General features: G+C 40.0%; 1 protein-coding gene across 1 annotated transcript in view; it reads right to left on the reverse strand.

Annotated features, from left to right (window-relative positions):
- LOC149303139 (tRNA (32-2'-O)-methyltransferase regulator THADA-like) overlaps window positions 1–20,074 on the reverse strand; it is a 165,792-nt gene that overhangs the window by 114,694 nt on the left and 31,024 nt on the right. The window contains exons 22-24 of the mRNA XM_089481345.1: window positions 10,286–10,418; window positions 6,913–7,035; window positions 4,556–4,678 (exon numbers count right to left, since the gene is read on the reverse strand). Coding sequence (XP_089337471.1) covers window positions 4,556–4,678; window positions 6,913–7,035; window positions 10,286–10,418 — 379 coding nt within the window. The remainder of the gene's footprint in view (window positions 1–4,555; window positions 4,679–6,912; window positions 7,036–10,285; window positions 10,419–20,074) is intronic.

Below are 20,074 nucleotides of genomic sequence, written 5' to 3' on the forward strand. Positions count from 1 at the left end.
TTGTACGGTAGTTACGAGTTGAGGTTGGGTTGAAAAATGACTTTTTTTTTTAAGGCTTCAGGCTACAGACATGTTGCGCATGAAGGAAATGAATCACTGGTGAGACAGCTAGAAATTAAATGAAAACGTTCATGGAAAACGGATAAAGAGCACAGGTATGAGTGCTGGCGGGGAAGCAGTGCAGAAATGTCACAGAAACCAGTGAGATTTATTGCGTGGAAAGCTGAACCGTGCAATCTCCCATGTTATCAATACATTGATGAACATACATTAAACACGGGTGGGCCCTGCTTAGAAGTCATGAACAGCATTGATCATATAACTATGGGTTTTCTTATGTCAGGTATGGGTGATATTCCCTTGGAATATACTGAACAGGGACCTGTGAGATGTGGAGGAGAACGAGCCTAAACAAGTGAAACAAACATAGAACACCACAGCACAGAATAGGAGCGTATTAACTAAAACATGATCTGCAAATGATTAGCTACATAAACTAAAATTATGAAGGATAAATATGTAGGGATATGTAGGGGTCTGAGCTGGTCCTTCAAAAAATCCACATTATGCAAGGTCAACAGGTTCTTCCTTCAAGAGAAACTCCCTATGGTCGGCCCGTGTAAATTGTTGGTTAAATGTTTCTCTTTCCATTTTCACCATAACCGCCTAAGAACAGCGTGGATACAAGATTACCAGTACGTTTGTACCAGTGATGGACGCAGCGCTTCAAATACGAACGGCATGGATTAACGTTACTATGGCGGCTGCGGCAGCTTGGCACAGGGTATATAGTGTATATGGGCCATTTACAAGCGAGGTTGCCCATTTCCCCAACTGACCCATAGAGAAGTGGCGGACCAGGGAGCCTGACTGGCCAACGCAGCAATCTGCCCCTAGTTATCCACCAGAGGGGCTGCAAGTCAAGACCAAATATGCCAAAGTACATACATTTATTTACTTCTACACTAGGAACATAACTGGTGGGAAACCCTTATTATCCAAATCTAAAGGGTGATGTATACAGAATTTATCTAACCCTGCAAAACTCACATAAAAGGACACAGAAACGCTGAGAACGCATGAACTTCTGAGTGAAATAAAGGAAAAAGCAAGCAAGCTGGCATTTCCATTATTTGCACATTTTCATATAAACACGTAAAAAGCTACACTCTATTTGCGTCTCCCACACACAGTAAAAACTCCGGCTATTTTTAATTGCTGTTGTGCAGTCCCTGTCCTTGAGTGGCTTGTATCTGGACATTCAGGCTTCGTTCAAACCGAACGGCCTTTTAATCAGCAGAAGAACTGAACCAAACTGACACTTTGTGTACCGAGCACAAAGACGCGTTCTAACCCTGCACGCCGGCAATCAGCGTACGATGCCTATCTGCCTTCATTCTGCCGAGGCGGCAGCTTTTCAACTCTCATTTCCCACACATTGCTCTGTTTGTGTCCAATTTAGTCACTGGATTTTGCAATCATATTCATAAATCCCGACAGCTCGATTAACCCTTCTAATGCCCACAAAGGGCTTTGATTTGGGGGGGGGGGCGTGCTGTACATTTAGTTAAGGTCTTCTCCTGTTACATTTTATTGATGCAAAAAGGTTAACGGTTAAGATGTTATAGTTTTTTTTTTTATATCATGAATGTTCAAAATAAGCACAAAGACTTTTTTAAAACAACATATTTACTGTATTTTATTGACCGTTTGGGAGGCTTCATAAATTATTGCGCATTAATGCGGATAATGGAATCATTTATGTGGCGGATGTCTTGATTTTGATAATATGTAATACTTAGTACCCAGAGCTCATCATACCCTGGAGAGACACAACGCTCTGCAAGCACTCACACATGGTCGGCAGAGAGCGATAGGCACAGTAATTTTAAACCACTACAGGTCCTGCTTTTATGATACGGATACAGCTTGGCTGGATCTGAAAACCAGAAAGCTCCAGGTTGGCTATTACAAGTTGAATAATTTAGTTTCATATAGTTTTAAAGCCCTCATAGAGAAGAAGAAGATGGCCTGTTCTTGTAAGTTTACAATCTATGGGTTACTCTTATTGCAAATCTTGTATATGGTCAATTTAAACGTTATAGTTAATGTTTATTGTTTCCCTATTATAACAGAATCTGCCGACATGCTGTATATAAAAGTATTGTAATGTTATTGGTATTCAATCTGCTCAGAGAAATGATATAATAAGTGGTAACATTGTAGAGGTTCCTGTGTCACACACTCCATCCATCTTTATGGGCGACGTGTAGAGTCCACATTCACTGGTGGTGGGGAGCTGGAGGAGATCCGTCCCTCACCGTTTCTGATGAATGCACACAAAAGCTTTACACGCTTCTTTGATTAATAACTTCAGCACCTGATGTTTTTAACCATGTAAAATATTTGCACACTGTATGTAAACTTCATCATAAAACGTTGTACTTTTTTCCAGATATGGCTTTGGAAATTACCGAGAAAATAAGCCTAGACATACTGTATAGATAAGGTGGGCCGATGTCTTCAAAGAAGAGTCCTCTAACAAAGACATCTGTACCCGGGTAATACTCGCCCGCGAAACATCCCCGGAAACCAACTGCAGCCCCAGGATAAGTTCTCAATACACAGGCTTCCCTATTCAGGTACTTAGGTCAAGTTAAACGGGTTTATAAGCAGACCAGTCAAACAGCAGCCATCAGGGGCAAGACTTTATTATCACCCAGGGCTTCATCAAACATCAGTGGATTTGCACCACAAGCTGCCACATCCTCGCCGCTAAAATGGAAACATTTGGCAGTCCAGCCTTTATTTTAATCTCAAATCCTCATCACATTTTAATATATATATATATATATAGCTAGATAGATATATATATAGATAGATAGATATATATATAGTCTCTGATACAGGGAAGGCATGGGAGTGTTACGATAAAAAAGAAAAGAAAAAAAGAAAAATGAATTTTGGGTACTGGACTGTCAAATGCTCCTCTTGGCACTAAAGAACGCTGGAAATAGGTTCATAGGGTACCACGGCACCAAGTGTAAGCCGTTCAAAGACGTGACAGTGGAAAAAGCAATAACTTACAGCTTATGGTCTCCGAAGCATGAAGACTTTATGTACAACAGATGTTAAAGCGTGAATGCAGGTCAATCATTTACCGCTCCCTGTGTACCTGCAGAACGAGGTTATTTGCAATAGGCCGGCGCACGTTCCTAGCGGAGGAACCCGTCGGGTGCGGCGTGTACTCCTTAACTCCCTGCTTACGGTGGCTCATGATATTTTAGGGATCAAGCAGAACAGGCCATTGTTTAATACAATGCAGATACTTAATACACTGTCATAGCTATATATACATAATTACAGAAATCATTACAGAATGTTTGCATTCAGAATGTTTACATTTTTGGGCTGTTTTAATATATTTTAGGGCTGTAGAACACTGATACACCCAGCAAAAATCTGAGCTTCCAGTACAGAGGGACATCAGGGGAGGAAGAAGGTGCAGAGGGACTTGAGTCCCAACAGACTGCCTCCTCTAGAGAGGGACGTATGACCACGATCGCACTGACCATCCGGCACGTTAGTGAGCATAAGATCACATATCCAGCCATCACACACGCTTACGCCATTAGGCGGCTGCTGGCCTTAAAGTGCCAGGAATGCCTCATCATCGCCAGTCCAGTCCTGCGATTAGAAAGCAAAGTAGGCCTTTTTTGGGGCCATAACTAATGTATATACTGTAAATAATACAAATCTTCCCACTTATTGTCTTAGCACAATTTTATTTTCTAGTGTTAATATTTCAGGCTAAAAAAAATAGTGATAATGAGATCATCATCAGGGAAAAGTTTAAGATTTTAAACTGCCCTGATAACGTGGAGGACACTGAGAAAGTAGAGAACATATTAATATAAAAACACAAACACAATGTACTCTGAAGGACAGAAACAAGCACGCCAGATTCATTTCTGTAAAAAAAAATTCAGTACAATATAATTTGTGGGAAGGAGATTTAACCTCCGCATCATGGGAAACGCAGTCAGTCTGCAAACAGCTAAACTGTGAAATTACCTTTATATGAAATATATTAAATATTTTTATTTCTGCAATGGGTGCTTTATTCCCAGTTGTGTTTATTTTGTCTTGGGTTTAGCTGTTTGATATAACCAAGATAAAACTAGGTCCTTGGATTTAAAGCACAGCAGCCAAAAAATAAATACAAAATAAGGATTATGTGCCGTCTGCACCAGGAAACCAGCCCCAGCTGCAGTAGCCCAAGTGACAGTTGCCCTGTATGCCCTATGGGCAGTCCATTAAAACGTCTACAAAATATTTTCCTATAACTTCATAAAACTGCGTAATTTCATGAATGCAGCATTATAACCGGCACAGGAACACAAAATACAAAAATACCCCCCCACTAACAAGATACACGCTCTGCAGGGTGCTATTTCCCCTTACATGAAGGTCATGAACACCGGTCGAAACGTCAAGAGGACCCCATCACCAGCAACTGTTTCAGAATGTGGACCGTGAATTAGGTTTTACTTACTGCCCAGACGGGTGAAGTGAAGCCAAGAATAGCAGCCCGGGTCCCCTCGCCGACGTACGGAATAATATTTTCACCCAAACGTGTGTCACGGAATAGGGCTCTTAAGATATTTAACGCGTGAACCTGAAAAGTAAATTGACAATTAGTGAATTTTCTATTTTCCATCACTAACGCTATTTTTATTTCACTGGGTTATTTTTCTATTCAGTCCGATTGCCTGCTGTCATTCTACTTCTTACCCCATAATATCCCTATAATTGAAAAATGATTTCTTTAAAAATATTACATTGTCTGATCCTTCCGATTTCTCACCGCGCACTCCATTCACATAAACGGTCATTTTTCTGATATTCTATTGGCCGTATTCCCTATCGCATTTTAAACATCATCAAGAAGCGTTCTAACAAAGCAGAAAATGTTATTGAAACCATTAGTGAAAAGGTAGATATGGTTGTGTGCGCTACGCATTTACTTTACAGGAAACGTTGTTTCGAAACGACACAAGCATTGCGTGTAACATATAATGGCACACGAGAACGCGCTTCTCTCGAGATGCCGCCGCAGCTGGGTTCCTAATTCACTGTTATGTAATAATTAATCTTCGCAGCTGCTTTCCATCATTTGTGTCAAAATGAAATGATTAACGGAATAAGAATGCTAGACAAATAATGTCTTCCTAACAGGCAGGAGATACAACGCTTTATTTCAATTAAGCCATTCTTGTATATTACACTTTTCATTTGCAGACCACCCTAGGACAATAAAAGAACCGCCACATATAAAATATTTAGACGGAACACATGCTCCTCGCAGACATGGAACTGTTCCACTGCAAATTAAGTTAAATTGATTATAAGGAAGAGAGGATTTATACATGGAACAAATACTTATTCCCATTGCACGTCAACCGCAATAGGTGGATATACCGTATTGGCCCGATTATAGTCCACATATGCAGCCTATAATTGGGGTTTAGCGCAGGAATGCACAATTCGTATCGCCCGACGCCCGGGACATGCAGTTCCAGGCGCCAGGCAGGTGTTTTTTAATTTTTTTATTTATCCCTGCTGCCGGCACTTCTGCTGGGGCTCCTATGACGGAGCGCTGGTGTTACCTGACCTTCCGGTGCTCCACCATAAAAGCCACGGAAGTACCAGCTAGCGGCAGCAGTGGTTGTCTGAGTGTCACCGGCTGCCAGAGAGGAGAATCCCCCACAGCGCTGCAGGGGATCTGGATCCTCCTCTCTGGCAGCCGGCGCAAAGATAACCTGATGAGATGCAATTAGAACTCTCACTAATTACAGATTAAGCAGAGCTAACTGAGCCTCTCAAGCAGAAGAAGTTCATTGCTTCATAACATATCGTCAAGGATTTGAAATATTTTACCTCTTGTGAACTTATCTGCAACTCCTACTCTGTGGTGAGTAACTGTTTCACTTGGGAGATGTTTATTCCAAGGAATACACAAGGGGCCATCGAAGATGTATTACACAATACTTGAAAATGGCAAAAGGAACATTTTCTTTAGTCTAGACTGTTTGGAACAGTGGGATGTATGTTGGGATCACTAGTTTACTATGTAGTGTCAGCAAGAGACAACAAACAAAGCGGTCAAATTACTATAAAGCCTCAAACTGAAATCATTTTGATAAGTAAAATCACAATTTCTCACTCACGGAAGATCCCAAGAAAAAAAAAAATGGAGTCTGCTGACCAACTTATTGTAAAAGCATTAAGGCAAAATAATATCTTGCTTGCCTTTACAGGTTACAAGGAGGCAACGGGCCGGCTGGACCAAGAGTGGTCGGTGCACTCCATTTCCAGGAGAAAATGTTTACTAGTATTACAGGTTTCACTGGCAACTGTACTTCAAACAACCATACGTGAAAGAGATCTAAGAGTCCTGTTGGTGGTGGCGGCAGCTATTGTAAAAGCAAAGAGAATATTCGAAGCTAAAGTACTGAGCAGATAAAGATAAATAGAATCACAGAGAATGCCTCCATAGAACATCAAAGATTACGTGACAGGTAAGTACTCTTTCAAACAGAATCCTCAGGTCCCCCAGATCAAAGAGGGTATAAAATGTCCACAAAGGGTATGGATTATTAATGATATTTCAACTCTGAAGCTTTAATTTTGACCATGTTGTCTTTGTTCAACTGTTTTTGCAGACATCGAGCCCCGCGCCCAGCCCCTTTTGACCAGTGATGACCGGACAGTCTGCCAGCCAGGTACCACTAGGGTTACTTTTTCCATTGTATCTGGCTCAGTAAAGCCTGATGATTGCGTAAGTCTTTTGTAATGTTTGTGTAACATCCTGTTGTTATGACATCACAGTACTAGCTTGTGCGGTGTCACCTGTGGGATTGTGCTGGTGTTTCCAGATGGATCGCTTGCAGGCAATGCCAGGTGTATTAATTCCTTCATAGTCATTTTCAGCAGACCTGCTTTACTGTTTTTTGGTTCGGACGCCAACAAAGCCTGCAGACAGGAAAAAAAACTTTGCGTCAAGGATGAATTTATAATAAATGTGCGTAAAAATGTTAAGTTATCCAGTCATTATATGCAATTCAATACAGAACATGCAGGGCCCCTTTACAATATATATATTACAAATGCATGGAGGGATTCTAAAAAACCCATCCATACACATGTGCCTCTTACCCCCGTCTCGACCCCACATATCTGCCTGCCAAAGGGTAATTCACCCCCCCTCCCACTGGGCAGCTTCAGCACTGGCTTATGGAAGTGTACTGAGGGGGTTTAACACTCCACCCTACACTAGCATACAAAAAGTGTTCAAGTCCATCAACATGGTGGTATACTGCAGCTCTGAAGCTGCAGCTTCCTATTAAGGTAATTGATTTTGTAACTGGATTAATGCATATAAAGGAATTACAAAGTACTTTAATATGTATATTAGTTGTTGGTTGCATTCCATGGAACACCGTCCCTTTAATTATTAGGACGATTACATCTGGATATATCTAGAAGGATAAAGGATGTTTTTCCTTGAATGTATGTAAATCTCGGACAAGAAATGTTTGTAATTTTAGAGCTTCCAGTAAGAAATATCAAAAGAGTCTTTTGCCCTCTAAATGTGAAATATAGCTTAATTAGGGGTTTTTCTGCCATCTTTTGGCCCAAAAGCTGGAAGGATAGGTAGAAGGGTTGAACTTGACGAACTTGGGTATTTTTTCAACCTAAATTACTATAACTAAACAGGAATGTATCAAGGCACAAACAATTTCCACCTAGTTACGACAACAAGCAGGAGATGTTAATCGATCAGGTCTGGCGTCCAAAACAGGGATATTAAAATATTTTATTATGAATACGTAACATTGGAAATTTTAAAACTGCACATATTGGAGTTTTCTGACAATTACATAATTGTGTGGATTTAATTGAAATTCTGAAATAGACAAAGCTTTCATTTTTCAGGTCTGCTACTTCTACAGAAAGTGAGACCTGGAGAGGCAGCTGTGCATTAAAACCTTATATTTGCAGCCCAGATATATCGGTTAGATTACGTTCTTCAAAAAGAACGTGTGCTGAACGCTGGTGGTGAGAATAAAAATGGCTAATCTGATACTTTTAAGAATTCAATTCAGCAAACACACTTAGAAACCCATTATCACACACCGCCAGAGCCTCGAGAGGAACGGGAGATGTGAAAAGGTCCCGACCCCGGTAAGCTACCGGTTTTATTCTACCTTTATAAGCCCATCTACCTTTTCACAGATAGGATGCAGCCGGGCAGAGTGCTTGGCAGCCAAAAAACATGTTGATTACGTAACAGTAAAATCTTTGTTTAATGCCTCCAAGAAGTCTTTGTGGCGTTTTATCTTTGGCAGACTGCGTGGTAAGTGGAACGCCATTGCAGGGAGCAGAGACATAATGTTCTAGAATGGCTTATCAGGACCATTAGAACAGGCAGTCACAAACAGATGCCCGTGGCGGAAAAAAGAAATATTCTCAGTCGGGATGGCCAGGTACTTTATTTAAAAGCGGCTCTGCTAAATTTGATTATATGCTCTAAGCGTTACAGATCACTGGAGTAATGTTGGGCAATGGCGGTCCTGCAGGGCACAAGTTAACCCTCTAAAGATGGCCTTCTGCTGGCGTCTTCTGCTCATTAAGTATTTATTATTGTGCATGGTGCTTTTACTGTATTACTGGCTCATGTGTGTGCAGAATTATCACTATTTGCACCATAACTGCACATAAGCAACACCAGACTTTACCAATAACAAGTTCTGAGACACAGCTGTTCAGATCCATACATACAGTACACAAACAGGGGTCTGAGGGTGCTCAACAAAGCTTGGGGGGGTCACCATTTTGTGTCACCCCACTGCCTCCTACTCTAATCACGGTGCCTCCTATATATGTAATGCAATAAGCATACCTGCTGGTGCTGTGAATAGGGGCAAGATACAGTTCCATCCACTAATATTGGCACCCTTGGTAAATATGAACAAAAATTGTCTATTGTTTAATCCTTTGATTTCTTCAAAAACTACACAAAAGTACTCTGCTCTCAACTGCAAACACAACACAAGTTTATAAAAAAAACATTAAATATAATGTTAAATATAAATGTGTCAATTATTGGCACCCTATGAAGTCATACTAGTAAAATTTATTTGAAGTATATGTTACGTTTTTAGTACAACTGGGTGACTAGGAACAGGAAACTGTTCAACCGTGACATAGGCCAAATTCACTTAGTCATCCCAATGAGTAAGACCATGGAATATAGCTGTGATGTGCGGCAAACGGTTGCTGCTTTTCGCAAAATGGGAAGTGTCTATAAGAAAATGGCAAAAGCATTGAAAATGCCCATTTCCATCATGGGGGCAATAATTAAGAAGTTCCAGTCAACTGGAAATGTTATGAATTAACATGGAAGAGGACGTATGTCTATATTGTCTCAACGCACTGTGAAGAGGATGGCTTGAGTGGTCAAAAAATCTCCAAGGATCACAGCTGGAGAAATACAGAAATTACCTGCGTCTCCAAAACTACAACCCGATGTCACCTAAACTCACCACAAGGAAGAGTTTAGAGGAAAAAAAATACTTGGACTCTCATCCAAAAACAAATTTAGCCGTGTTCAGTTTGCCTGACACTACTGAAACTTCAAATGTGATCGGGTTCTATGGTCAGATGAAACCAAAATAGAGACTCTTGCGATAAACACACACACACACACACACACACACACAGTTAGCCATATGGAAAAGTACCTGACCTGGACATTTTGTTAGGATACATGGTATCATTTATAGGATCTGGAGAGATTCTGTACGGAGGAATGGTCTCAGATCCCTGGCCATGCATTCTTCAACCTCATCAGGCATTATGAGAGAAGAAGATCTGAGGCGAAGAGCTAACTTGGCAAAGGGAGGTAGCACCAAGTATTGACTAAAAGGGTTCCTGTGCCACTTTTTTTTTTCCAATTGTTTGATACCCGTGAGAGCAGAGCATTTTTATGTATTTTTTAAGAAAAGATCAAAGAGAAAAACAATAGACAATTTTCACAGCCTTTACCAAAGGACCAAATGTATAGGGAGGATTCAGATGTATAAAAAAATGAAAGGTGACACTCTGCTATCATATCTCGGCTCGAGTGTCCCTTTAACCGTTTCAGCTCTAAGCATTCCCTTTATAGGTGACTATGCAGAGCACACTCATTTTATTCCCATGCAAAGAGCTCAACAAGTACCTGTACGTAGAATGGAATTCCAGCACTCCGTCTGGTTGCGCATAGCTTAGAAGACGGATCACTAGATTTAATTTCCTCCAAGACATTGCATAACCACTGGCACGGTAAGCAACGCAGACTCTCCTCGGTACATCTGGAAGAAACAGGCGTATACAAGGGGTCAAGCAGGGCACGCACATTATTAAAAACACGCTACGCCACTTCAAACAGAAACAGATCTGCTTTTTAACAATTAGATCTTTCACAGTTAGAACTTTTTGGACACACAAAGTCACTTGGTTCTTCGAGAACATTTCAGAAGAATTAATTAAACGCTTGCTTGATCTGGTCTGGAGTAAAAATATAGTCAAGATCGTAATCAGAAAAAAACGAGGGTAGGAGGGACATTTTTAAGATTTTCTCCAGATTGTATTAATTGCTTTCTAATATCCTGATGGCTTCATAGAGACAGTATTTGATGTGTATGTAATTTACACGGGATACTAGAGTCCTTCTCTTTTTATATTTAGGTTACAATTTTAGTTTTACCTTGAAATGATCCAAGCATGATTGGCATTGATGGTCAGGAGCCTGTTCCCCCATCATGCTCTTGAAACTTGGCGCTTCCACCACGCCAGTTATAGGTGCTGTTCCACCTACTCTGCTGAATTTACTTTTTTCTTAACCGAATGCACCATTAGAAACAGAATTCCTCATATTCCTAAACCCTACCCACAAAAATTTTTTTGTATACGACACAAACGCAGGCAAGGTTGCCATAAAAACAACAATCTTCTTAAAAGATTCTTTGCCATCCTTAAGTGGCTAAACCTTAGAGGACAGAAAATTAACCGGTGAGCTAAAGAATATTTTAAGGAAATTTTATTAAGGGAAATGTAAAATATATTCCAAGAGGGATATATTCAACGAGGACTTCAATTTTTTTTTTTTAACCAGGGATCTAACCCGGTTAATCATGTGATAAGCACAGCTCACGAGAGTCAATGAACAGCGATCAGCAATGTGACTGAAGAGAGATAACTCAATGTGGAGGAATTATCAGATCCCAAGATGAGAACATACTGTGCATATGCAAGTTTGTAATATATATATATATCGCTTTTAATTTGTAGACCATTGCACAACATAGATCTGTAAAATGTAGCATGAGGGAAAGTGACAGACTAGATGCCATTACATTAAAAAATGTAACGCCACCATGTCTTACAGTCGCAAAGAGCGACAGGGTTTCACATGTGTCTCTGAACTTGACCTCAAAGCATCCTGCAAAATGGAAAGCGACTGAATGAATGGTCAACGTTCTGCAGTTGCCCAGTGAAGACAATCGCTCCATTCTGTGCTTTCATTAGCAGACGTCCTGCAGCACATGTCATGCATTTGCCGTGGAGCAGCCCGTGATGGCGTTGAAGCTGAGGACTTATGACAACATGCCAGTCTGGTGCACGCCAAATGGAAACAGACAATGGGAAAAGTTTTTGCTATGCCAAAGCCTGCAGATTCCTCCGAGTTTGCTGCAGGCAGAAAAGTTACTATGAACCATGCCTTTGTAAAACCACAATACATAGAAAAACAAACCAGCGGATTACATAAGAATCATATGAAAGAACCCCCTCCTGTCAGATGATACAGCATTTTCCAGACAAAGCCGTTTATTTAACCAGATAAACGCCGGAGGAGCATATACAGCGAGCCCATAGCAATGTACGGTTAAACCGCAGAACTAAATATTTAATTTCAGGCTAAACCGGTTGCTGCCAGCTTCAAACGCTTCGCTCTTTATATTAATTTTCTCACCGCTTGAGGTGGAAACCCAAAAGCTTCCAACATCCTGCTACAGAGCAACTTAACGCCATAGCAAGAAGTGGAACCTTATGGAATATCATTTTTATCCGTCAAGGGGATTTTTTTTTTATTTGCAATTAAGGATCAACCCTTTCAGTGCCAAGCACATACATGGTTGTCGGACATATGTGCACGCTGGTACCTAGGGGTCCTCTAAAGAGAACCTGATAGAACTGAACTCCATCCATATATAATAGGGGGCTTGGATGTCTTCTTTGGACAGGGCTACTAGATACCTTGGTGCTTTACAAATTAATATTTACAAATTTACAAAAATGCTACAAAATGCCAACTGATTTTTTCGTTTTTATTAAAAATGTAAAGTAATGTATGATTATAAAGTGAAAACATCCTGCATACTGATCTCCCGATGTGTTTTTTTTTAATTAATTCCAAGGAGGAGGTAATTCAATGATCCACGCGTGTCCACTTGAATGGCTCACTGGTACATGCATATATGTAGCTATAGCAGATAAATCATTGTACTGTGTAAATAAGCAAAAGTGGTAAAAATCTGACATTAGACAGTGACCGGTCGGAGGATTAGGTGCGGTTTTTCAGACTTCGAATTGTTTTGTTAAAGTGTATGATCAGATAACAGGGGGTTTACTGAAGCATACGAGCTGCCATAGGTACTCATAGAATCGCTATATGAGCGCAGGAGCGGCTGGGTATCCATTTCTAATATAGCCAAGAAATTCAACACTGATTGTTTCAGCGCTAAAGGGCTTTTAAAATACAGCATACATTGCGAGTTTCCATGCTATTCTCCAATCCTATTGCTAAAGTTACTGCTTCCTCGAATCACCGTTTTAAAAGGCACAAAGGAAACACATGAAAAATATATCTCTCCGCGGAGACTGCAAAACAAGGGGCTTTTCATCCCATACAGTCTGACTTATTATGGAAACCAATCTCATGCCATAATGTATTTCTTCTGCAACTCGAAAATAAATGCAACAGCCGAATCCTGTTATGTGGTGGCCAGGAGCCATAAAAAATTACAGAACGACATAAAAAATCACGACACAGAAACCCAGAGAGAAAGGATTACAGAACAGAAACGCTTAAAGCTCCATGGCACGTCGCACATATTCAAGTGGTAAAAGCGGGCATTGTTCTGCAACGAGACCACTTTACCAAGCAGACACGGATCAAGTATTACTGTATCTTACCAGTAATGTCATCTGTTCCATGTATGTTATTTCCATGTGTTGCTGAACTGTATGTTTAGCCCTTTAAACCAAAATACCCCCCCCCTTTTCCCCATAAATTCCAAACCCAAATATTAAAAGTAACTTAAACTGAATAATGTTCTTAAAAGCCCCGACCTCTCATATAAAATGTATCCAACAACTGTGGACATTATTGTCACAGTACACAATAGAGTGTATACGGAAGGCACATATAGGACAGGGTAATTGCGCTAAAGACACTATATATGAATATTAAATAAATAGATACGCCCACAAGAATGCCCACCTTTTTGTTATAACCCCCATGACACTCAGCAGTATTCCGAGTTACTGGAGAAGTCCACAAAAAAAAAATATTACTATAAGTGTTTGTGTGGGTTATTTTTTTATTATTTAAAATGGGATTAGAGTGGATAGGCAGTGGGGGCAGCCACAACATCACAATGCCTTGCCATGTAGGAACTAGGATGTTTTTTTGCCACTTGATATCACAATAGACCAGCTGGCATATACATGAACACGACAGCAATCACTATTTTTTTTATATTTCATTTTTATTTTATTATAATTTTTTTTAACGTTGAAGGGGCTCTGATTGGTCCATTACTGATCAGCAGCTCTCTCTTTAATAACATTTGACAATAAATGCTCTGATGTTCCCTTTACCGAAAGTCTCGCGGGTACTGTTATACCACAACACTTTCGCGGCGAGGAGGTACGCTCAGGAGTTGGCACTCTAGCCCTGTTGTGCCAGTGATATGCCATGCTCCTAGCTAACATTGTAAGGGTTAAAGGGCTACTCCACAGCATGTAAGAAGCACACATTTACTGAACAGAATTAATTACCCCCCTCCATGGCCAGATATATTTTATCTCCCAAAGACTAGTGTTTTATTTGCTGTTTGTCCAACCATAACTTGCCTCCCCCTAATATGCTATACCCATACACTATAAGGGGTTATTTCTAAATATAGAAATATAAGTCACTTGAAGCAGTTTGAAGTATTCTTCCAGAGTTTTGCAAATAATAATGCAGTACTCCAGATGCTGCCTAATCACATCTCACGCATTATTTTATAGATTACTTCAAACGGGACAAAATACGGATATCACGTGGACAATACAGTTAAATATATCTTCCCAGTGACACATACAGGCCTAGGGGCGGCAGTCCCCTTACTACAAAAACTGGGGGGGGAAATCGGACTCAGATCACAATTGTCCTGCTGCAGAAATTGCCGGTTACAGGGGAAGATCTTTGATCTCCTTAACCAGCCAAATTATGCTATGGTAGCTGTGCTGGCTCAAAACACCCTCCATAGACGGCATGAAAAGGCGCTGCATGTCTTTATGACACAACGCGCCAGGATCTGACATCATATCCCACTCTGCCGTGTCATTAAGGTGCCTTTTAATGTATGCTGGAGGTAAATACCCTATATTGCAGATCCAGTCTGGGGGGTCTGCTGCGGACTCACAAACACTTTCAGTCTGCTTAAAAATATATTCCTTGGGAGAACAACTAGCAATTCTAGAAACAAAATTAGAACCGACAGACTAAGACGAACCAATACATTGGCTTACAAGGGCCCAGCTCACAAGCTTATATTCTAGATACACTATCGAATATCCAAAATGCCCCAAATGATTTGGAAGCAACAGAAAGTTGACCTTGCTAACAAGATTACTGGGCTATACTGCAAAACCATATATATATTTCTAAGAGATTATGGATAATGTCCTTTTTTCCCGCAAAAAACCTTGATATTATACAACACCCTAGCAGTTTCCTCTCTTACCGAAACCCTTGGATTCTAGAAGGTTTAATGGTCAAAGCTCAACTTATTAACCTTTGGCTTACAAAAGCCATGGAAAAGCAGCAACAGGCTTTGAAGGGGCCCTTCATTGACTACAAGGAGCCCCCGGGCGATAAAAACCTCCTGGAGCAGACCTGGATCCGCTGGACACGATCAGCGAACACATGGTTACTACTCCACAAAAAAATAAAAGGACGTGGGGTAAAACAACGAGAGGTTCGCTAGCTAATTTACAACATATTGTCAGCTGGAGCCAACAACAAAATGAGCTTCCAATTAACCAAATATTTCCCGCTCATTACGGAGAAAAACAATTATTTACTTACGCAAACCAGCAGAACATTAAATGAATGGAAAAAAAAAAGTTATTAAAAGCAAATAAATACATTTATTTTTTATACAGATGAAGGAATTAGAGACTTCGCTCAATATTCTGTATTTTTTGAAGCATTTTAAAGTGTTTCTTTGTTAAGTGATACACAGAGTTTAACGTCGCATCCATTCCTTCACGCAATGCTTTCAAGTAATAGTGGGATGAACTTCTGCTGGGTTTAGTTCCTGATAGAGTTTACCATGAAGATGATATTTTTTTATTCCAAAAACAAACTAACTTGCCCTCTAATTACAGTATGTGGTTAGTAATTTACCCGACATTGGGACCAATGCACGGTTTGAGTTTAGAAGAGAAGGAGAATTAGATATGGGAGGCAGTGTTGGATTAAGACCATCCGTTGGCCCCTAAACAGGCTGGTTACAAAGGAGATCTCGGGTTTTCCCCAACCAGCTCATTCACACTGGGGGCTTCACTGGGGGGACACGACGAAGCCTCTGCTGGGGCCAATCCCAAAGATGGCTGGGGAGTAGCCCAACATGTGTACATTGATGCATATGCGTCTGCAGCTCTGGATTATTTGGTAAAGCATGGGGGGGGGGCAGAAGGGCCCCAAACTTATTATCCAGAGACCTAGAGGTTGTCATTGTAGGATGCCATGTGACACTAAAGTAGCCAGTTAATGGTAAAATGTATTTACTCTTTCTTAAGATAATGCAGTCCTTTTTCTCAGATTCCCGCCCATTGGTGATTAAGACCAAGACGACATGTTTAGCACAAGGTAGTACATTTAGGACTTTGTATGTTTAGTCGACCGAACTAAGATAAAAGGCAAAACATACACATAACAAATATTTTTTTTTAAATGTATTGCGATTCTAGCATTAAAAATGAGTGTCAATAATATGGTATTCGGTCAAAGAATAATTGCTATACGGAAGAAAAATCTTAGCTATATAGAGCGAGACATGTTTACTGTATTTTTCTCTCTTTCTTTCTTTTGTTAAAAAACAATATTAAGTCTGCACAGACAAACAGGCGGGGCAATCGAATACATAATATCCACAATATCCACAATTACCAATGTATTTCACACCGTTGACCTTGTCAACGACACAAACGTTATTAAAAAAAAAAAAACAAGTAAATGCCTTACTTTAAAACAGGCAGAACTCATTAACCCCCCCCCCCTTTGAACTTTACGATCCCGTGAGTGCACCGGGCTTTCAGAGAGGAGCGCAGGGAGAGGCTCTGGAAGAGTAAATCTTAGGGGTGCAGGAATTGTTACAGGTCTTGATCAAGACAACTTGGTCTCCATGGTCTGAGAAACACTCGTTCCCAGATGTATGGTTTATGGCACATGTTTAAACATGTATTTCAACAAGGAGTAATTAGGCTTCCTAAGCGCCTTTCTTTTGATATTCTTTTCCTTGATGTGTATCTCAATCGCAGTATAATAAGGTTAGAATTCACAGCTAAAAATGTTCGATGGATAAACAGTGCCAACCGTCATCTCTGTTGGACTTTAGCCACATAACTCATTGCCGCCAACCTCCAGTGGATGTCCAGGCCTGTTCCACAGCAAGGGGTAGGGAACGGCAGCTGAAAATTGACAATAATTCCCAATGTCATAGAAGAGGCCGACTGCAGGCCACAAGCAGATAAGAGCCCATGTGCTTCAGTGATGCCGTTTACGGGGAGACGTGCTAAAGTAATTCTTTCTCCGAGTTTATAATATTTAAGTTGCCTTCTCCATTTCTACCATCTTCCTGAGCGGATACAAAGCATTCCATTGCCATGTTATGCATGCACAAGGGACAGCAAACGTCCAAACCAGTCCTGCCCAAAGCATATGTCCTATTTGCCCAACGCCCAATTTGAGTATACTATATAGCCACCAAAGTCTGTTTGCTGTTTTTAAATATTCACTCTATATTGTAAATTCGGGAACAGGACCCTCTCTACCCAACGCATCGGTTCATCTTACGCTGTCAGTTCTAGTTTTGTCAGACACTTTGAATTTATGGACCGTAAGAAGTGTTGCATAAATTGTTGGCGCTAAATAAATAAAATATAACAATAATAGCCAAACCAGAGAGCATAGAAGTTTGATGGCAGATAAGATCCATCTAGCCTTTCTATTTAAAGAGCAATCCGCACAATATTCCAATACTAGTTAGATAGGAAAAACACATGGAAAAGCCAAATGCCCTAAGAAATTAGGTGATTTTCAATAAAAAAAAAAATGGTGATCTTTCTAAAATAAAATATAAAAACACAATGCCGGAAATCTTATTTGAAGCCCAGCGTAAGCATGAAAAATGCCAATTTTATTCACTGCTTTAGCACATGCTAGAATTTTTTGCAAGTTTAAGCAAAAACATTCCCGCTTTAAACTAACAGAAATAAAAACGGGAAGAGAAATATTTTTCGAGCCGTCTAAGCCCGGAGGTATTTAGTACATTATGGTCACTTACGATTAATTTTATTGGACAATAACTTTAGTAAACGTACTCTGAGACAGAAACGTGTTCTGGTTTGATGTTTCTGTTAAAGTAATTCTATACCATAGGGCCCGGCTGGAACGTATGTGCTCTTTAGTATGCAGCCGGATCGAGAACCTACAGAGAGAAGGGTGTTGTCGTTTACATGGAGGAGGCAACTCCCTTATGCTTGGCAATGGTATTTATCTTGCGGTCTGGCAGCAAGACGACTGTTTAGAGCAGGTGCGCCTCCCCATAAGCGAGCTACGAATATGTATAAACGTTATGAGCTTCCACAGCTGACAAATCCATCCTTCCCCTGACCATAGTGTTCTATTTTAAAAGGGAGGTCAAAGAGCACGGCGATTATTTATACTGGCGAAAATCTTCCATGTCAAAGGAAAAACTCAAAAAGCAAGTCTATGCATCTGGCAGCAGCTCAGGGCTACAGCTAAGATTGGGCTGCAGACCAAGGCCTGATCGTGAATTTTTTTTAAATATGAACCCCGACTTCAAAGATGGGCAGTCGCCACAGCAACCATGAACGACGCTGCTGGTTTTAGCCCTACAAAATTGCTCTTTATGAACACAAACAACGTGTGGTTACATTATGAAGGCCGGATCATTCTAGCCATCTTAGTTACAAATGAAATAAAAAGCTAGCATCAGCCACTCAGAAAAAGCAGCCTGTATCTTCTAAAGAGCATGCTGCTTTAAAAAAAAAAAAAAAATTGTGGACCATACAAAAATAAAATTAAAAATATCACAACATTTTTGAAGTAGTGGGATAAATGTATTATAGGTACTAATATTTTAGAAAATTAAGTCTGAAATGAGCAGTAAATAACTAATTTTTAAGCAGGCACAGCTAAAATATTCACAAATCAGGAATACACTAAAATAAACCTATAAAAAAAAAAAAGTCTAAAAAAACTTAAATTACAAAGGCTATTTTTACCTGTTGACTTTAAACATTGAATCTCAGAAAGTACCTTTAAGCTTTGCATGCGGTTCATGCAGATGAACTAGATTTAGCGGCTAAGGCATTAAAAAGCCTTATTTTTTTTTAATAATTAAAAAAACAACTCAAACAAGCATGTCTTGATATGCAGCATGAGTAAATATGAAGAATATAAGCATTTAGTAGGGAGATGACTCAACTTGCCTGCCACTCCTTCTTGTTACTGCCCCAATTCTTTGAATGTACATGCAAAATAAATTATTTTTGTTCCTGGTGTAGGGATGGTTCCTGTTAATACAGGCATAAACCGTCAAAAGGAAGTCCCACAATTGATTTTATTTTATTGATGCCACTTTATAAACACTAATTAACGCTGGTGCAATTTTTAAAATTCCACTCCAGCGGTATTCACACAAAGCTGTGTTTCTAAATAGCATGTTTGTGTGTGTGTGTGTGTGGGTGTGTGCGTATATGTATGTATGTATGTATGTATGTATGTATGTATGTATGTATGTATGTGTATATATATATATATATACTGATAATACACACTTAGTGTGCCAGTCCTTAGCATGTGTGCTACTGGGCATGGACATGAAGCACATGTCCTGATTTCATATATTGGTCCGTCATCTCAGATGATGGGGATGGTGGAAAAACCATAAACTGAGTCTTAGAGATGTTGAGCTTAAGGTAATGGGATGTTATAGAAAGAAAGGCAGTTGGTGGGGCAAGTCAGAAGAGATCGTGAAAGATCTGGAGAGGAAATGTTTTATCTCAAATAGGTAAAGAATGCATGTATTGGATTCAATGCGAAGTGAACGCCAACAAACATCAAAAGTAAAAAATAAAAAAAATACACATTTTGGGGGCTAGTCTGCCAAAGTGAAACACTTATGGTTTGGCTGGGGAACCTTGCCATGACCTGTTGCTGAATTCCATTACAAGTCAAATGTGTGATTGCTGTTAAATACAAGACCATTTTGCCGCCTCTTCTTTTGCTAACCCTGCATATGGCTTCTCCCTGTTACATGTTGTTTCTATGACAACGCCATTCCACTTAGAATATAGAATTTTAAATGGATGCACACTGCAGATGTAATAAAAGGCCTGGCCTAAAACCCTTTTAGTCTAGGTAATGTAGTATAAAGTTATTAAA

This window comes from Sceloporus occidentalis, unplaced genomic scaffold (genome assembly GCF_023333645.1).
Source record: "Sceloporus occidentalis isolate IW3139 unplaced genomic scaffold, rSceOcc1.0.p SCAF_15, whole genome shotgun sequence".
Classification (NCBI taxonomy): Eukaryota; Metazoa; Chordata; class Lepidosauria; order Squamata; family Phrynosomatidae; genus Sceloporus; species Sceloporus occidentalis.